Source organism: Hyperoodon ampullatus (assembly GCF_949752795.1).
Source record: "Hyperoodon ampullatus genome assembly, chromosome: 8".
Taxonomy (NCBI): Eukaryota; Metazoa; Chordata; class Mammalia; order Artiodactyla; family Ziphiidae; genus Hyperoodon; species Hyperoodon ampullatus.
The window spans coordinates 84,815,869-84,834,254 of record NC_136921.1 but is presented as its reverse complement, the minus strand read 5'-3'; the positions used below and the strand labels follow the sequence as shown (position 1 = coordinate 84,834,254).

At 36.1% G+C, this 18,386-nt stretch overlaps 1 protein-coding gene across 2 annotated transcripts in view; it reads left to right on the top strand.

Annotated features, from left to right (window-relative positions):
* Positions 1-3,750: 3,750 nt before the first annotated feature.
* Positions 3,751-18,386, top strand: part of FASTKD1 (FAST kinase domains 1) — a gene marked incomplete at its 5' end in the record, with an annotated part of 32,288 nt that continues 17,652 nt past the window's right edge. For both annotated transcript variants that reach the window (XM_079709878.1, XM_079709877.1), the window contains 6 exons: positions 3,751-4,085; positions 6,750-6,818; positions 11,262-11,387; positions 13,572-13,970; positions 16,010-16,120; positions 16,880-17,011. In XM_079709878.1, coding sequence (XP_079566004.1) covers positions 3,751-4,085; positions 6,750-6,818; positions 11,262-11,387; positions 13,572-13,970; positions 16,010-16,120; positions 16,880-17,011 — 1,172 coding nt within the window. The remainder of the gene's footprint in view (positions 4,086-6,749; positions 6,819-11,261; positions 11,388-13,571; positions 13,971-16,009; positions 16,121-16,879; positions 17,012-18,386) is intronic.

Below are 18,386 nucleotides of genomic sequence, written 5' to 3'. Positions count from 1 at the left end.
AGAGAATTTAATGGGATAACATATTTTAAAAGTCCTTTGTAAAATATTGCAGCAGTGTTAGATGATAGGATTTTAGTCCCAGCTTTTCTAACCATTGTTTCTCAACTAGAAATATAGACATTTATAATATATTTTAAAAACAAATTATTCTTTTTCTTTATTGTCTTTGGTTTTCCTGTTGCATCACTACGCAACTACATTACTTGATTTCTTCATATGTCCTGATTGGGCTTTAATCATCTCATTTATTGCTTAAAACCTACTTAAGGTCAATAGTGATTAAACTGTTTGAGTTCTTTTAGTGTACAAGGAGAAAGGAGCAAGAAATTATCTTGAAAGCAAATATACCAGAAATCATCCCTCTGAAAAAAAATTTTTTACTATGGCTCTGAATTAATGGCTACTCTTCATAGAAACTATAAAGGCAATATGTTTATTTATTGCAGTTTTGTTCTTTTATTTAAAAAGATGCTTCTTTTTGGTTTGGGATTTTTTTCCCCCTTCTGCTTTTATAGTCAAATTTGAAAATTTCATGTTAAGTGTCAGATTTAACATTTTTAAAATGGAATGCGGGGGGCTTCCCTGGTGGCGCAGTGCTAAGAATCCGCCTGCCAATGCAGGGGACACAGGTTCGAGCCCTGGTCCAGGAAGATCCCACATGCTGCGGAGCAACTAAGCCTGTGTGCCACAACTACTGAGCCTGCGCTCTAGAGCCCGCGAGCCACAACTACTGAAGCCCGTGTGCCACAACTACTGAAGCCCACGAGCCTAGAGCCCATGCTCCACAACAAGAGAAGCCACTGCAATGAGAAGCCTGTGCACCTCAACAAAGAGTAACCCCCGCTCACCGCAACCAGAGAAAGCCCGCACACAGCAGCAAAGACCCAATGCAGACAAAAATAAATACTAAAATAAAATAAAATAAATAAATAAATGAAATAGAGTGTGGAAGGAAACCCCTTTTCCTGGATATTTAGTTTTGGATTAAATCCTGCTCTCAGGTTCAGGCTAAGAACAAAGTGTGTAGTTAGTGGAGGAAAAGCTTGTTATTTTATTTTATTTTATTATTATTATTATTTTTTTATTATTTATTTTTTGCTTTATAACAAATTTAATCAGTTATACATATACATATGTTCCCATATCCCCTCCCTTTTGCGTCTCCCTCCCACCCTCCCTATCCCACCCCTCCAGGCGGTCACAAAGCACGGAGCTGATCTCCCTGTGCTATGCGGCTGCTTCCCACTAGCTATCTACCTTACGTTTGTTAGTGTATATATGTCCATGCTGCTCTTTCACTTTGTCACAGCTTACCCTTCCCCCTCCCCATATCCTCAAGTCCATTCTCTAGTAGGTCTGTGTCTTTATTCCTGTCTTACCCCTATGTTCTTCATGACATTTTTTTTTCTTAAATTCCATATATATGTGTCAGCATACAGTATTTGTCTTTCTCTTTCTGACTTACTTCACTCTGTATGACAGACTCTAGGTCCCTCCACCTCATTACAAATAGCTCAATTTCATTTCTTTTTATGGCTGAGTAATATTCCATTGTATATATGTGCCACATCTACTTTACCCATTCATCCGATGATGGACACTTAGGTTGTTTCCATCTCCGGGCTATTGTAAATAGGGCTGCTATGAACATTTTGGTACATGTCTCTTTTTGAATTATGGTTTTCTCAGGGTATATGCCCAGTAGTGGAATTGCTGGGTCATATGGTAGTTCTATTTGTAGTTTTTTAAGGAACCTCCATACCGTTCTCCATAGTGGCTGTACCAATTCACATTCCCACCAGCAGTGCAAGAGTGTTCCCTTTTTTCCACACCCTCTCCAGCATTTATTGTTTCTAGATTTTTTGATGATGGCCATTCTGACTGGCGTGAGATGATATCTCATTGTAGTTTTGATTTGCATTTCTCTAATGAGTAAAGATGTTGAGCATCCTTTCATGTGTTTGTGGGCAATCTGTATATCTTCTGTGGAGAAATGTCTGTTTAGGTCTTCTGCCCATTTTTGGATTGGGTTGTTTGTTTTTTTGTTATTGAGCTGCATGAGCTGCTTATAAATTTTGGAGATTAATCCTTTGTCAGTTGCTTCATTTGCAAATATTTTCTCCCATTCTGAGGGTTGTCTTTTGGTCTTGTTTATGGTTTCCTTTGCTGTGCAAAAGCTTTTAAGTTTCATTAGGTCCCATGTGTTTATTTTTGTCTTTATTTCCATTTCTCTAGGAGGTGGGTCAAAAAGGATCTTGCTGTGATTTATGTCATAGCGTGTTCTGCCTATGTTTTCCTCGAAGAGTTTGATAGTGTCTGGCCTTACATTTAGGTCTTTAATCCATTTTGAGCTTATTTTTGTGTATGGTGTTAGGGAGTGATCTAATCTCATACTTTTACATGTCCCTATCCAGTTTTCCCAGCACCACTTATTGAAGAGACTGTCCTTTCTCCACTGTACATTCCTGCCTCCTTTATCAAAGATAAGGTGACCATATGTCCGTGGGTTTATCTCTGGGCTTTCTATCCTGTTCCATTGATCTATCTTTCTGTTTTTGTGCCAGTACCATACTGTCTTGATTACTGTAGCTTTGTAGTATAGTCTGAAGTCAGGGAGCCTGATTCCTCCAGCTCCATTTTTCGTTCTCAAGATTGCTTTGGCTATTCGGGGTCTTTTGTGTTTCCATACAAATTGTGAAATTTTTTGTTCTAGTTCTGTGAAAAATGCCAGTGGTAGTTTGATAGGGATTGCATTGAATCTGTAGATTGCTTTGGGTAGTAGAGTCATTTTCACAATGTTGATTCTTCCAATCCAAGAACATGGTACATCTCTCCATCTATTTGTATCATCTTTAATTTCTTTCATCAGTGTCTTATAATTTTCTGCATACAGGTCTTTTGTCTCCTTAGGTAGGTTTATTCCTAGATATTTTATTCTTTTTGTTGCAATGGTAAATGGGAGTGTTTCCTTGATTTCACTTTCAGATTTTTCATCATTAGTGTATAGGAATGCCAGAGATTTCTGTGCATTAATTTTGTATCCTGCAACTTGACCAAATTCATTGATTAGCTCTAGTAGTTTTCTGGTAGCATCTTTAGGATTCTCTATGTATAGTATCGTGTCATCTGCAAACAGTGACAGCTTTACTTCTTCTTTTCCGATTTGGATTCCTTTTATTTCCTTTTCTTCTCTGATTTCTGTGGCTAAAACTTCCAAAACTATGTTAAATAAGAGTGGTGAGAGTGGGCAACCTTGTCTTGTTCCTGATCTTAGTGGAAATGGTTTCAGTTTTTCACCATTGAGGACGATGCTGGCTGTGGGTTTGTCATATATGGCCTTTATTATGTTGAGGAAAGTTCCCTCTATGCCTACTTTCTGCAGGGTTTTTATCATAAATGGGTGTTGAATTTTGTCGAAAGCTTTCTCTGCATCTATTGAGATGATCATATGGTTTTTCTCCTTCAATTTGTTAATATGGTGTATCACGTTGAAAGCTTGTTATTTTAATTAGAATTTTGGAATTTGATAGTGATAACATAACTGTGTTAAACTGATTTTTTTACAGAAATTGCATATTGGAATGGGATTTGGAGTCATCATAATGGGAGCAAGCTACATGAAGGAAAAACAGTTATTTTTATACCAGCGTATTGCACCTGACTGCTAGTTGCAAATGGTTTTCTTTACCTAAGAAAATTTGTGATGTAAATGAAAAGATAGGTTTTTTTCCTAGACTGATTGTTTACAATATGCTTCGCCTAAGAGCTATTTGTCCATTCTCCCGGAGAGTGTTTCAGTTTCGACCTTTTAGTTTCGAACCATTACTTAGTCAGATGAATAAGTGTACAGATGAAGAGCAAATATTTGATCTTATTGAAAAAAACAAAGCCATACTTTCAGAAAAGCAAGTGGCATGTGCACTCAGTATGCTTTGGCAGTTTCAAAAGCAGAAGATCAGCTTGTTAAAAAATGTGGAATGTATCAGAGACCATCCTCAATTTCTTACTCTTCATAATTTAACTACAACTAAAATGGAATTCATGAATGACAATACCTTGGTGAATGTGTTATACATCATACAACAGTAAGTAATGTACTTTTAGATTTTATAGAAATGATTGTAGTTTATTTTTATATTTAATTTTCTAAAAATCTCTTTAAAAGGAAAAAAATGTTTTTTTCCCTTTAGCTTTCCTGATAAGCTAATATTTTTTTATTTTATTTATTTTTAGCTTCATTGGGTCTTCGTTGCTGCGTGTGGGCTTTCTCTAGTTGTGGCAAGTGGGGCTACTCTTCATTGCGGTGCGCGGGCTTCTCATTGCAGTGGCTTCTCTTGCTGTGGAGCACAGGCTCTAGGTGAGCAGGCTTCAGTAGTTGCAGCACGGTGGGCTCAGTGGTTATGGCACACGGGTTTAGTTGCTCTGCGGCATGTGGGATCTTCCCGGACCAGGGATCGAACCCGTGTCCCCTGCATTGGCAGGTGGATTCTTACCACTGAGCCACCAGGGAATTGCCCTGATATCTAATATTTTAAAGATATGTAGAGGATATTCTTTGATTATGGTAATCATTTCACAGTGTATATACATATCAAAACATTATGCTGTACAACCTAAATATATACAATTTTTGTTAATCATATGTCAATAAGGTTGGGAGAAGATTTAAAAAGAAAAGAAATTTTACATCATTCGCAAGGGAATCCAGCCTTCAGAAGAGCTGGATGCCCTAAATGAAGAATTCAGCAGCTGTATAAAGGAAAAAAGGACACAAAAGTTAAAATTAATCTGTTTATTAGTCTCATTGGTGAAATTATCCAAGGTGCAAGGGCCATTTAAGTAGCTATAGATGTCAGCATTGTACAAAGCAGAGATACAGTTGTTTTTATTAGGGTGTCAGCATATACAAGAAAGGGGCTTAAGGTTTTACTTATTTTGGGGGGTGGTGTTAGACTAAAAAAGAGTGACATCCCTTTTTTGGTGGTCTTTCTCAGATTTGCAAAGTTTTTTCTCTGAGGTACATGGTGGGATGGGTATGATAATCAGTTTTGTTTTCTCAATGGTCATATTAGTTTGGAAAATGCTGAATCAGATGAAATTAAACAGATCTTTATTGCAGGACTCTTCAGAGCCTTCAGAGCCTGCAGGACTCTTCAATATACATATGCTAATGTATATTGTGAACCTTTCAGCGGGGGTATTTTCCAAACTTACTTATCTACAAAACATTGTGTTGAACACCTCACAAGAACACCGCACAGATGGAGAAATGCTGCTTCATGGAGATTTGCCCCCAAACCGCATTTCTGTGTATCCCTCCTAAGTCATAGTTTAGTAAGGAAAGGATTTTAAGAGTAAAATATAATTCTGTTTTCAAGTTTTTAAAATAGCATGTAGTATGATTTTGTTTCGTGACTCAACCTGAAAGTCTTTGACTTTTAGGAGACAAAATAACCTAGCCTTAACATTATAAAGATGTTGAAATCGGTTAAAAAGAGGTTTTTATATGTACAACATATAATATATATTGCTTAATTATATATAGAAAATATCCATTGTTAATGAAGGTATATGCTTTGCATTGTTAGTGAAGGAACTGCTATATGCTTCTGGTGGTATAATATGTATCCAGAACTATAAAAATGTCCTTGGACCCAATAATTTTGCTTCTAAGATTTATCCTAAGAAACTAATCTGAGATACATGTAAAGATTCTTGGGCTTCTCTGGTGGCGTAGTAGATAAGAATCTGCCTGCCAATGCAGGGAACACAGGTTCCATCCCTGGTCTGGGAAGATCCCACATGCCGCGGAGCAACTAAGCCTGTGCGCCACAACTAGTGATCCTGTGCTCTAGAGCCGGTGAGCCACAACAACTGAAGCCCACGTGCCTAGAGCCTGTGCTCCGCAACAAGAGAAGCCACCGCAATGAGAAGCCCGCACACCGCAACAAAGAGTAGCCCCCGCTCTCCACAACTAGAGAAAGCCTGCGCGTAGCAATGAAGACCTAAAGCAGCCAAAAATAAATAAATAAATTAATTAATTAAAAAAAAAAAGATTATTGTACATGGTTATTCATCCCAACATTGTTTGTAATATTGAAAAACTAAGATCCTAGTAAGTTGGTGAATGTTTAAATGATAATTTATTCACATAATTAATAGTACACAACCACTAAAAATTAGGTTTTGAAGAATATGTAATGATATGGGCAAATGTCCACAATATAATGTTAACTTACTGAAAAAGGCAGGATATAAAAATGTAAAAGAAATATATATATGTCTTTAAGTATGTAGAAAAATAACTGGAAAGAAATGCTCCAAGTTAATGATGGTGGGTATTTATGAGTAGCAGAGTTATAAATGATTTTTATTACCCACTTAAAGTTTTTCTTTATTTTACAAACTTTCTCCTATAGAAATATTTTTTGCAGTCAGAGCAAAGTAGTACTTGTTAGATGTACTTTTAACATAAAATGTATCATTGAACATTTTGTTTGTTCAGTGGAGGTCATTGAAATGTACAGATAAAACGATGAGAAGGACATGGGATAAAGTATAGGGGTTTATTAGATTGTACCAAGAAATCAGAATACTGAAATGAGACCAGACCAGAAATAAGGACTGATTGTGTAAGAATATAATAACTTGAGGTTTACTTTTGCATTATAATCCTTACTGCATGTATGTTTTTAATAATTTTTAAAATGTTTCTGTATGGAAAATTATTTTCTCTTGATTTTATTGAGGTTTGGTTTTGAGGCCCATGACCCGCTAGTTGAAGCACTAGTTACAGAAGCATGGAGAAGACTGGAAAGGCAAGTACTCTGGGTTTTTCAGCTAAGATCAGGGTTATCCTTTTCAGGGTTAGCACAGTGAAATCTTATAGGGAAAGAATGGGGAGCTGCTGCCTAACTATCAAGCTTCATTGAAAAAAATGTATTTAAATTCAGTTTACTTCAAGGGGTTTTTGATTGTGTAAAGTATGCTTTCTTAGCATGGTGAAATCTTGTAGGAAAAGAATGGGGAATGTGTTTTTTTCCTTAAGAGAGAAATAAAAGTATTTCAAATATTCCCTATTTAAGGGTGTGGAATGTAGTATGCTTTAAACATATATAATTAATCAAAATATAAATAGAGTCACTGCTATTCTTGGACTAGGCTTTCTGAATTTTCTTTTCTGAAAGAGTTCTGCTTCAGAAAGAAAAACATTCTGAGTGCTAGGCTGTCAGTAAAAACCCTAGATGTTCAGGAGTCATAAAAGGAGAAAGAAGATACCAGTTCAGGAGAAAGGAAAGCTACATAACTGTTTAGCAGCATCTATAGGTACTTGTCTATCACTCCATCTTTATGAAGAGGCAGTGAGCAGAGTCTTAGAAGCTAACAGTGTCTTAGAAGCTTTCAGGTCCACTACTGTGAATAGTATCAATTCAGATCTCTTTCCTACTCTGTACACAGCTATATCTTTAGCATATTGCCATAATCAATAATCATCTAGAACGGGGCATGACCAGAAATACGGCCGCCCCTCCCCCGTCCCACACCCCACATTCTTGGGGAACCTGGTGCTAAACCATTGGTAGACGACCTACTTCTGGGTGGGGGGTTTCATAGTAGCAGAGCAGCTCCCTGCTGTGATCTATTGAAAGTCAGCCCTCAACACAAGGGTTTGTAAAAAAATAAAAAGAGAAAAAAAGAAAAAAGAAAGAAAGCAAAAAAAGAAATAAAAAATAATCATCTAGAAAAATGTGAAATTTGTTCGGAGTATTATGAGTACAGAGAAGCCTATGGTATCCTATACTATACTATTTATGTTTTATAAGAATATATGAGAGGGCTTCCCTGGTGGCGCAGTGGTTGAGAGTCTGCCTGCCGATGCAGGGGACACGGGTTCGTGCCCCGGTCCGGGAGGATCCCACATGCCGCGGAGCGGCTGGGCCCGTGAGCCATGGCTGCTGGGCCTGCGCGTCCGGAGCCTGTGCTCCGCAGCGGAAAAGGCCACAACAGTGAGAGGCCCGTGTACCGCAAAAAAAAAAAAAAAAGAATATATGAGAAGCTCTCCATTTATAAAACAGCTGAGATAGTAGCAGAGCTCATTTTGGCTATTTATGAAAACTTTGAATTTTTAAACCTAGGGGTTCTGGATAGCCAAGGTCCATTATTAGTAGAATAAATCAAATATTAGTGAGGAAAGGAAAAATCAAGGTGAGAAAGAGACAGGAGGAAAACCACAGAACAGTGCTCCCTCTAAACCAAATAGTAACCTAGGGCAGAAGAGAAAGGATTGACTAAGATAAGAAACAATAGCTGTTTATTTGTATTTAGATGAGAGGAGCAGCATAAACTTTACAGCTCCTCCTTTGTAGCAGCATATGTTTAAAGCATAAACAATGGTAAATTCTTACAATTGTAGTCATATAAAGCGCTGTAGGCCTTTGTTGTGTGAGCTGGATTAAATTAAACAAGGTACCCACCAGATCTCCGGGCTTAGAAATTCGACATTCATTTACTGAATGGAGGTTTTAGTTAATATTATCTAAACCTGTCTGTTTTCTCTCTCCATTTTTGCATTCTCTCTACCTGTAACTATCTTTTTGTTGAGGATAAGGAGAATAATCTTAGTCCTTTCATGAGCAATTCAAACTACAGTCCTCCCGCAGTATCCAAGGACAATTGGTTCTAGCAGCCCCTCAGATACCAAAATCCATTGATGCTCAAGTCCTTTATATAAAATGATGTAGTATTGGCATAAAACCTACAGACATCCTCCCATCTACTGTAAATCATCTCTTGATTAATTATAATACCTCGTACAATGGAAATGCTATGTAAGTAGTTGCTCAGCATGCAGCACATTCAAGTTGTGCTCTTTGGAGCTTTCTGGAATTTGTTTTTTAACTGAATATTTTCGATTCGCTGTTGCTTGAATCCGTGGATTTGGAACCCTTGGATACGTGGATACGGAGGACCGACTCTATTGGGTCTTTGGGGGTTAAATTTGGTCATTGTTGATAATAGCTCAAAACTTTTTTCTTCAAAGCAGCATTAAATGGTATGTGTATTATGCATCTTGAACAAATCAGTTGTAGAATAGGTGCTTTTTTCTTTTTGGTTTTACTATCTACTACTTAAACAATTAAATTACAAATATACAATTATACTTCCCAGTGAATCAGACATTTCTTTTTAATTTTTCTTAATTTCACAATAGCTCAGGTGATAATGACTCTGTTCTATATGGTGTTTTTTTAATTTGTAGCAATACTTTTATTTTTTTATAATACTAAGTAATAAAAATTTTTTAAACCCTTATTTGTAGTCCATGTGTAGAATTTCTAATAGAATCATAGAATAAGTGTTAATTTCTGATTTTTTTATAATCATGGTGGCCTATGTTAAATTTTTGTTACTGTGGTAAGTTAATTAAATGATTTTGCTATATCTATGAATTTGTTATATAAATATAATATGTAATGATTCAAATAGGATAGATTATTATGAATTAACACTATATGGTGTCATAGCAAGAATAATTAGCATACATTTGAAATTCAAATTAAAAACCCTCTTTATTATGGAAGATTTTAAACATTTACTAAAGTAGAGAAATTAGTATAATGAACTCCTTTGTATGCATCATCCAGTGTCAACGATTACCAACATATAGCGGTCTTGTTTTGTCTAGATCACCTCCAGTTCCCTCCCTACCCTTCAGTATAGTTTAAATTGTGGTATCATTTCATCAGTATTTACCTTAGTATATATTTCTGATAGACAAAAAGCACTCTTTAAAAAAATATATAATCACCATGCCATTTTTATACCTATGAAAATGAATAATTATTCCTTAAATTCCCTAATAACTGAGTTCAAATTTCCTTGATTGCTCTATAAAGGTCTTTTTATAAGGCAGTTTGTTTAAATAAGTATCCAAACAAGGTTTACTGATTACATTTAGTCAAGTTTTTCTCTGCCTTTTTTTTTTTTTTTTTTTTTTTTTTTTTTTGCTGTATGCGGGCCTCTCACTGCCGTGGCCTCCCGCTGTGGAGCACAGGCTCTGGACGCGCAGGCTCAGGGGCCATGGCTCACAGACCCAGCCACTCCGCGGCATGTGGGATCCTCCCAGACCAGGGCACAAACCCACGTCCCCTGCATCGGCAGGCGGACTCACAACCACTGCGCCACCAGGGAAGCCCTCTGCCTTTTTTTGTAAATACTCATTTTATTAAAGGATATCATTTAAAATTACACCAATCGTAAGTATACATCTTGATGAATTTTCACATACTGAAAATACACTTATACTTCTGTGTAATAGAACCAAGATCAAGACAGAGAATATCACTAGTTTCCCAGAAGTTTCTTTCATGCTCTCTTCCAATCACTCCCTACCTTCCCGCCCTAAGAGTGACCACTCTCTTGGGTTCTACTACCATAAATTAGTTTTGCTTTTATAAAAATGAAATCCTGGGAATTCCCTGGTGGTCCAATGGTTAGGACTCGGCACTCTCAACTGTCGTGGCCTGGGTTCAATCCCTGGTTGGGGAACTAAGATCCTACAGGCCGTGCAGCATGGCCAAAAAAAAAAAAAAGTGAGAAATCATATAGTAAGAACTCATACCTAGTTTATTTCACTCAATATATTTTAAAGATTCTTCCATGATATTGCACTATTTGTTCTTTTTTTATTGCTGTATAGTATTCTAGGAATATGTGCAATTTATTCACTGTACTCTTGATGGGCGTTGAGATTGTTATTTAGCATTTAGTTTTTTGCTGTTACATATTGTGCTGCTGTGCAATTCCTTATGCTTGTCTTTTAGTGAATTCAAAGTCTTTAAAAATCTGTAACAGTTCTCCTTCCTGCTCTTTTGTCTTGCCATTTACTTGTTGAAGAAATCGGGTCGTTTTTCCTATAGGAAAATCCTGAAGTTTTTCAAGCATGATTGTAGTAGAGGTTGTTTTATTTGTTAATATACAACCTTGAGTTGAAATTGTTCTGTCCTCAAAAAATTAATAAGTAAATGATTCAAACAATTTCAAGTGTTTTTTTTCCCTTTTTAAAATCTTCAAGTAGAATTTGGCTTTTTAACTCTTAGCCTGGGTTACTTTTATAATAATAAATAATCAACATTTTAGAAAAATTCATTTTATAGTAGTAATATATTAGTATTTTTTATTGCTTTTTATTTTATAACTGTGTATTATGTTTTAAGTGAAAATAAATAGTAATGATCCCCTTTGTATATTTACTTTAATAGGTTTGATATTAATGTGCTGTCAAAATTTTCCTCTTGCCTGGCAGATCAACATTTATGTTTTAGTCCATTAATGGGAAAAATAGCTGATATTGTAAATAGGAACTTGGAAACGATACAGGACTTAAGGTAAATCTATTTAGGGGCTTTGTGTCATGGTGGAAAGATTCTGGGCTTTGAATGCACACACACTTAGACTTGCTAGTTCCTAACTATGTGACTTTATAATCTCTTGGAAGTTCACTGTCCTCATCTATACAACAGGTATAGTAGTATCTACTGTGCAATGTTGCTGTGGGAATTAGGGATGAAATATGTAAAGTATAACACAATGTTGTCGAGATTTGTGATTTTTCCTTACTTGCAAGCTAACGTGTTTGCCTGCCATCCTTATGACCTCATTTAACCTTAATTACCTCCTGGAAGTCCCTACCTCTAAGTATAGTCATATTGCCAGCTAGGGCTTTAACATATAAATTTGGAGTTGGGGGGAACCATAGTTCAGTCTATAGCATACACCAGTGTTCATAGCAGCATTAGTCATAATAGCCAAAGGGTGGAAACAACCTTAATGTCCATCAACAAATGATTGGGCAATCAAAATTTGGTATATACCCACAATGGAATATCATTCAGCCTTAAAAAGGAGGGAAATTCTGATATATGTTACAACATGGATGAACCCTGAAGACATTATGCTAAGTGAAATAAGCTATACACAAAAGTACAAGTATTGTATGATTTCACTTTATATGCGGTACCTAGAGTAGTCAAATTCATAGGAACCAAGTAGAATGGTTGTTGCCAGGGGTTGGGGGAGGGGAGAATAGGGAATTACTGTTTAATTGGTAAGGAGTTTTAGTTTGAGGAGGTGAAAAAGTCCTGCAGATGGATGGTGGTGTTGGTTGTACAACAGTGTGAATGTACTTAATACAACTGAACTGTACACTTAGAAATGTTTAAAATGGTAAATTTTACATTATATATATTTTCACACATACATGAAAGTAGCTTATAGAAGCAGAGACAATAAAAATCACTGTAAAGTAAATTTTTTTAACTTTAAAAAATTATCATAGACCCATTTGAGAATCTAATGAAATCTTTGGACATTTCCCCACTCCAAACTGCAGTTACAAATATATATACAATTTAAAAAAATTGTATTCAAAGGGTTCATGATTAAACTAAATAGTAATGCTAGTTTACTAATTAATGTTAATTGGTACTAACATTAAACATTCTGATTAGAGAAGCCAAAGTATTGTACAACTGGGTTTTTAAAACATAATTTGTTTTATTGAAAAGATTGAAGAAATTTTGAAAGAAAAAAATGCAGACAGGCCCCCTATCCTAATGGTTGAGATATTCATGTCTTTTTTGTATATTGTTTTATAATTATTATCCCCACGTGTTTGTTATATATCTTACATTTTACATTCTTTATTTATTATTAGGCATATTCTTATATTTAGAGTTTTTTGATTTTTTTTTTTTTTTTTGAGGTACGCGGGCCTCTCACCGCTGTGGCCTCTCCTGTTGCGGAGCATGGGCTCCGGACGCGCAGGCCCAGCGGCCATGGCTCACGGGCCCAGCTGCTCTGCGGCATGTGGGATCTTCCCAGACCGGGGCACGAACCCGTGTCCCCTGCATCGGCAGGCGGACTCTCAACCACTGCGCCACCAGGGAAGCCCGAGTTTTTTGATTTTTGTATCATGTAAGAACTGTCTTTTGAAAGCAGAGACCTCACTTTTGTAATTTTGGTGTCTTCCACAGTGCCTAGAAGATTGATTTATGTTTCTTAAGAGTGTTTATTGGGTGAAGAAATATTCACGTTCAATATTGTCCTACTGTTATATATTAATATTAATGTAGCCTGAAACATTAAAAAATATGAAATCATTAGTGAGAAATACTTTGCCAAGATTTTTACTGGTAAATTACAGATACACAGAGAAAGTGAAGTCTACTTCCAAAAATATAGAATGAGACTTTCTATGTTGCATTCAATGGGCTGTTGGCCCAGAGTGATTTCTGAGTAAATTTCACTAACATATTTTCCTTCAAAGCATTTATCTATAGAACGAGATATTATACACACTAAAAAAAAAATACTTCAATTCTTTTTTGTCTAAAGGGGTTTGATTACTGGGAGATCAGAGTTCAAGTCCCATTAGTATTTAAAAGAAAAATTTTGTTGTATAAAACCTATAGTATTTTTATCAGTTCCTTTCCGTTTCTAAGCATTTAGTCTTAGAATTGTTCATCTTTCTTAGATAATGTAAAAATCTTTGCATCTTCTTCCTTTTTCAGGTGCTTGTCTGTTTTAATGGTCAGCATATCTTCTTTAATATCACAGCGTTTTCAAGAGCAATTAGTGAACAAAACAGAGCAACTCTTTGACACCATAGATTCTTCCCAGGTCAACATTGCAAGAAGAATAGTACAGTTTCTTCGAAATATTAAATATAGTTATTACCCACTATTGGAAAGGTGCAATAAAGTGTTTTTGAGCAATGTGAACCACCTTGATTTGGACTCCATCAGTAAAATACTTAGTCTATACCACTCTCTACAGTTTCATAGTTTTGAATTTATTTTAATGACTAAGAAGAGGCTAACAGAAATGATTCCTCGGTTTGACCACCCAGCTAGCTTTGTAAAATTGTTTGTAACATTGGGACCTGTGGCAGGACCTGAAGAAGAGAAACAGTAAGTTCAGCTAAAAATACTTTACTTTTCTTGTTGAGAATATATAGAGCCTTCAGGCTTAGATCTTGCAGTTCTGGAAGTCAGGAAAGTCACTCCACTCAACTGTAGAAGGGAGAATTAGCTCTTGTGTTCTGCTCCTTGATTCTTCCTCTGATTATCCTAACTTACATCTCAAACTCTTAGTCTCCTACTGCTTTGAATGGGGGCCAGTAATCCCCTGGTGGCCAGCACAGCAGTGGATGTGGGAGAACATCATTTAAGTGCTATTATTCTTCCTTCTTAGGCCAGGTGACTGGCTTTACACAGAGAGAGAAGACTCCCCCACCCCCAGTACAGAGTGTGGAATATTCAGAATTGTAGTAGTCCTAACAATGGACCATTTTATGCTTTGGTGTCTTCAAATTCATCATCAAAAGCATTTATTATGCACATTGGTATATGTTCCCAGTGTCAGGTTTTAGTGATTTTGGTCTGATTCCTGTCTTTTAAGAATTTCCAGTTTTGCCAGATTTTTTTTTTTAACATCTTTATTGGAGTATAACTGCTTTACAATGGTGTGTTAGTTTCTGCTGTATAACAAAGTGAATCAGCTATGCATATACATATATCCCCATATCTCCTCCCTCTTGCGTCTCCCTCCCACCCTCCATATCCCACCCCTCTAGGTGGACACAAAGCACCGAGCTGATCTCCCTGTGCTGTGCAGCTGCTTCCCACTAGCTATCTATTTTACATTTGGTAGTGTATATATGTCCATGCTACTCTCTCACTTCGTCCCAGCTTACCCTTCCCCCTCCCCGTGTCCTCAGGTCCATTCTCTATGTCTGTTTTGCCAGATTTGATGCAGATAGAAATATTTGGGCTATAAAGATGAGCAAATATTAAATTAATACATGATTATTAGATATGAGCAAACAAATAAGTGTGATTCGTAGATTCAGTTAAGCAGGGGTCCCAGGAATTACATAATAGAGGTATCTGCCTCATTTCTGTTAGCAAAGACTTCATGGAGAGTTTTATTTTTAAGAGTCCTTTGAATTATATGAAGAAATTTAAGGGTACATTTTAAGAGACTGTATCAACATGGAAACAAGATGATTATTAAAAAAATTTTATTGGAATCTTTATCTTTTTTTGTCACCATGTACTGTTAAAATCTTTTATGCCAAGGCAGTACAAAAGTTGAATTTAATTGAGTCCCTGCCTTCAAGGAATTTTATTCCACCTGAGAGTACAGAAATACGTAATTGAAATATGTAAATAGCATGACACTTCAACATAGTTTATGAATAACTACTAAAATTAGTGATATAGATAGTAACTGCTGTGGGCAGACAGAAAAGTGAGAAAAACGTGGACTAAAATGGTTGGGAAAAGCTATGGGGAGAAGCTGGGTTTGAAATGTTTGATAAGGTTGGTGAAAAGGATGGTGTGGAACTATGTAGGATGAATAGAAAAATAGTTTATCTTGCTTTCTTTAGATTTCATTTTTAGTCTTCTAAATTATTCTAAAAGACACACATATACTTTTATTACTGGATTACTTTGGATGGTTTCAAATGGACCATCTTTGTAAATTTTCAGTTAATAATGTTACAGTAAGTAGTTAGTATATAGGATTTCTGTTAATATGCAGGTATATTGACTTCTGGTCAGATCTTATTCAGTTTTAAAAAATTGGGGTAGAGTTGGAATATCAATTGTTAGTTCCTTAGCTCTCTAGCTAAGGGTTACAAGGTTTACAATGTTAGAATTATTAATTGACTAATTAATTTAAAAACATTTAATCTATATTTTTTAAGAGATAGTTTAGGATTATACTGAGGCCTTAATTACTTTGAAGAAAACAATGTATTTTTCTTTATTAGTATTTTGTATTATCCCCAGTTAGGTGGGGAGAAAATTAGAATTATATATTGAATTCAGTTTTTGTTTCTATTATTTCTTTTCTATTTCTTACCTAAGAACTTATTTTTTTAAAAAAATTTATAAGCTAATCATCAGTTTTTCAACATAAAAATATTTTTCTTTGCTTCTAGACTTAAATCAACTATATTATTGATGTCAGAGGAGTTGACTAGCCAGCAAGCCCTGGCAGTGATGGGAGCAATAGAAGAGATGGAAAGCAGAAATTCACGTCTGATTAAAAAGTAATCTTTTCTGAAATTCATGGTGTTAAGTTTAGTTGACATTCATAAGTTGCTATTTTTTTTTTGAGAAAAAAACTTATGTTTTTTTCCTGTAATCTTGGTTTTGAAGAAATAAGGAATTAACATTTAAGTCACGATTTATTTTCTAAATAATTTATTTTTCAAAATAGAGATTTTTAAATAGTTTACAGCATATTTCATTTCATTTGCTGCTGTTGTTATTCTCAAGCAGAGGATATAATCTAGGAAAGTGGAGAGCATAGAACAGAACTGACTTTTTAAAAGGACAGTTTTTGCAGAACAGTTAACATCTATATGAACTTGAATTGTTTCACACTACAGTTGTTACCTTGAAATCATACTGCCATATATTGCCTTTTCTGTTAACTTGAGATTTAAGAAGAGACAAAAATACATGGTTCAGATTGTGTATATTTATCTTTTCATTATCATAACATTATATATTCCTTTAAAAGATATTCCTTCTGCCCTAATTCTTCCAACTTATTGTCTCTTCGCATTTCGCATTGCTTTTAAGCATCTCCATTAGAGGACCAGAGGATTTAAGGAAGAAAATTAAATCAGTTTTACATTTCTATCATCATCTTGAGACAGTTCTTCAAGAACAGAAAACCTTGTGTCATTCATTGCTGTTTCTCCAGCGCAGAGCATGTCTGGCATGAAACAGCTCCTCAGTAAAAGTTTAATAAAAGTACATGAATGAACTGGTTATAATACATGTTATATCATTCTTTTTAGAATTGCTTCAATTCTGCATAAACATTTGGATAACTATAAACCAGTGGAGTTATTGAGGATAACTCAAGCATTGATTTTTCTACATTTTCAAAGTAAAGAGCTTTTTGTGAAACTCAGAGAATTGCTGCTTAGGTAAGATTAAAATAGATGCGTTTAAGTCTTTCACTATTGTTTTTTTATTTCTTTATTTCACTGTTTGTTTTCTTTAATTATGTATAGAGTTGTTGTAAGTGTTGAAAGCAGAAATGGGTAGGTTATTAAAAATGTTAAAGACACTCGTCTCCCCACCATGCCCATTTTGCCAGTGCTTGTGCTTGATATATTTTGAAATGGAAAGGAGGTCAGTAGGGTGATGAGTTCCCTAGGACGTGAATACACAAAGCCAAGCCATTCTCCTTTCCTGCTGGGATGGAATAACCATGAAAAGATTGGAGCTGCTGAAGAAGGCAAAACTCCATTTGGGAGTGCTCACATTTGGGGGCATTTAGTCTGCTTAGTTGCCTATTTTAAGGCATATTAAGTTTTTAAATTCGAAATTTTAAAAATAAATATGTGGGGGTAATGTTAGTGAAAAAGTGTTTCCATACAGATTTTCCCTTTATAATTTTAAAATTTCTGCATTTCTATGGATACAGCATTCATATTTCAACTAAGTTATTCAGTTTTCCATTGACTTTTCATTATGCTAAAATGGAGTTTTCCATTAAAAATTTTTATTTTAAGGATTAGAATAATGAATGAAATTAAAAGCAGATTAACCTTTTTCCCCTCCATTTTTCCATACTAGTTTGATTTCGCACTGTGATTTTTTTTTTTGCGGTACGCGGGCCTCTCACTGTTGTGGCCTCTCCCGTTGCGGAGCACAGGCTCTGGACGCGCAGGCTCAGCGGCCATGGCTCACGGGCCCAGCCGCTCCGCGGCATGTGGGATCTTCCCGGACCGGGGCATGAACCCGTGTCCCCTGCATCGGCAGGCGGACTCTCAACCACTGTGCCTCCAGGGAAGCCCCTTACTGTGATTTTTGAAAGACCAGGCATGGGACTCTATGCTGTAATCAAAAGAGTGACATATAATTGAAAATGATTTTTACTATAATAAGGTGATATCCATTATGGTTAAGATTTGTGGGGTTTTTTTTTTTTTTTTGCGGTACGCGGGCCTCTCACTGTTGTGGCCTCTCCCATTGCGGAGCACAGGCTCCGGATGCGCAGGCTCAGCGGCCATGGCTCACGGGCCCAGCCGCTCCGCGGCATGTGGGATCTTCCCGGACCGGGGCACGAATCCGTGTCCCCTGCATCAGCAGGTGGACTCTCAACCACTGCGCCACCAGGGAAGCCGTATGGTTAAGATTTGAACCGAAGAATAAGAGGTAGCACTTTATCAGATGAGAATTTTGCATGTTAGATATGTTATAAGAAGATTCACTGTTTTCTTAAAGAAATAACTTTCTTCTTATCAAGGTGATTAAGTACAGGATTATTGTGTCTTCATCCTTTCCATATTTAAC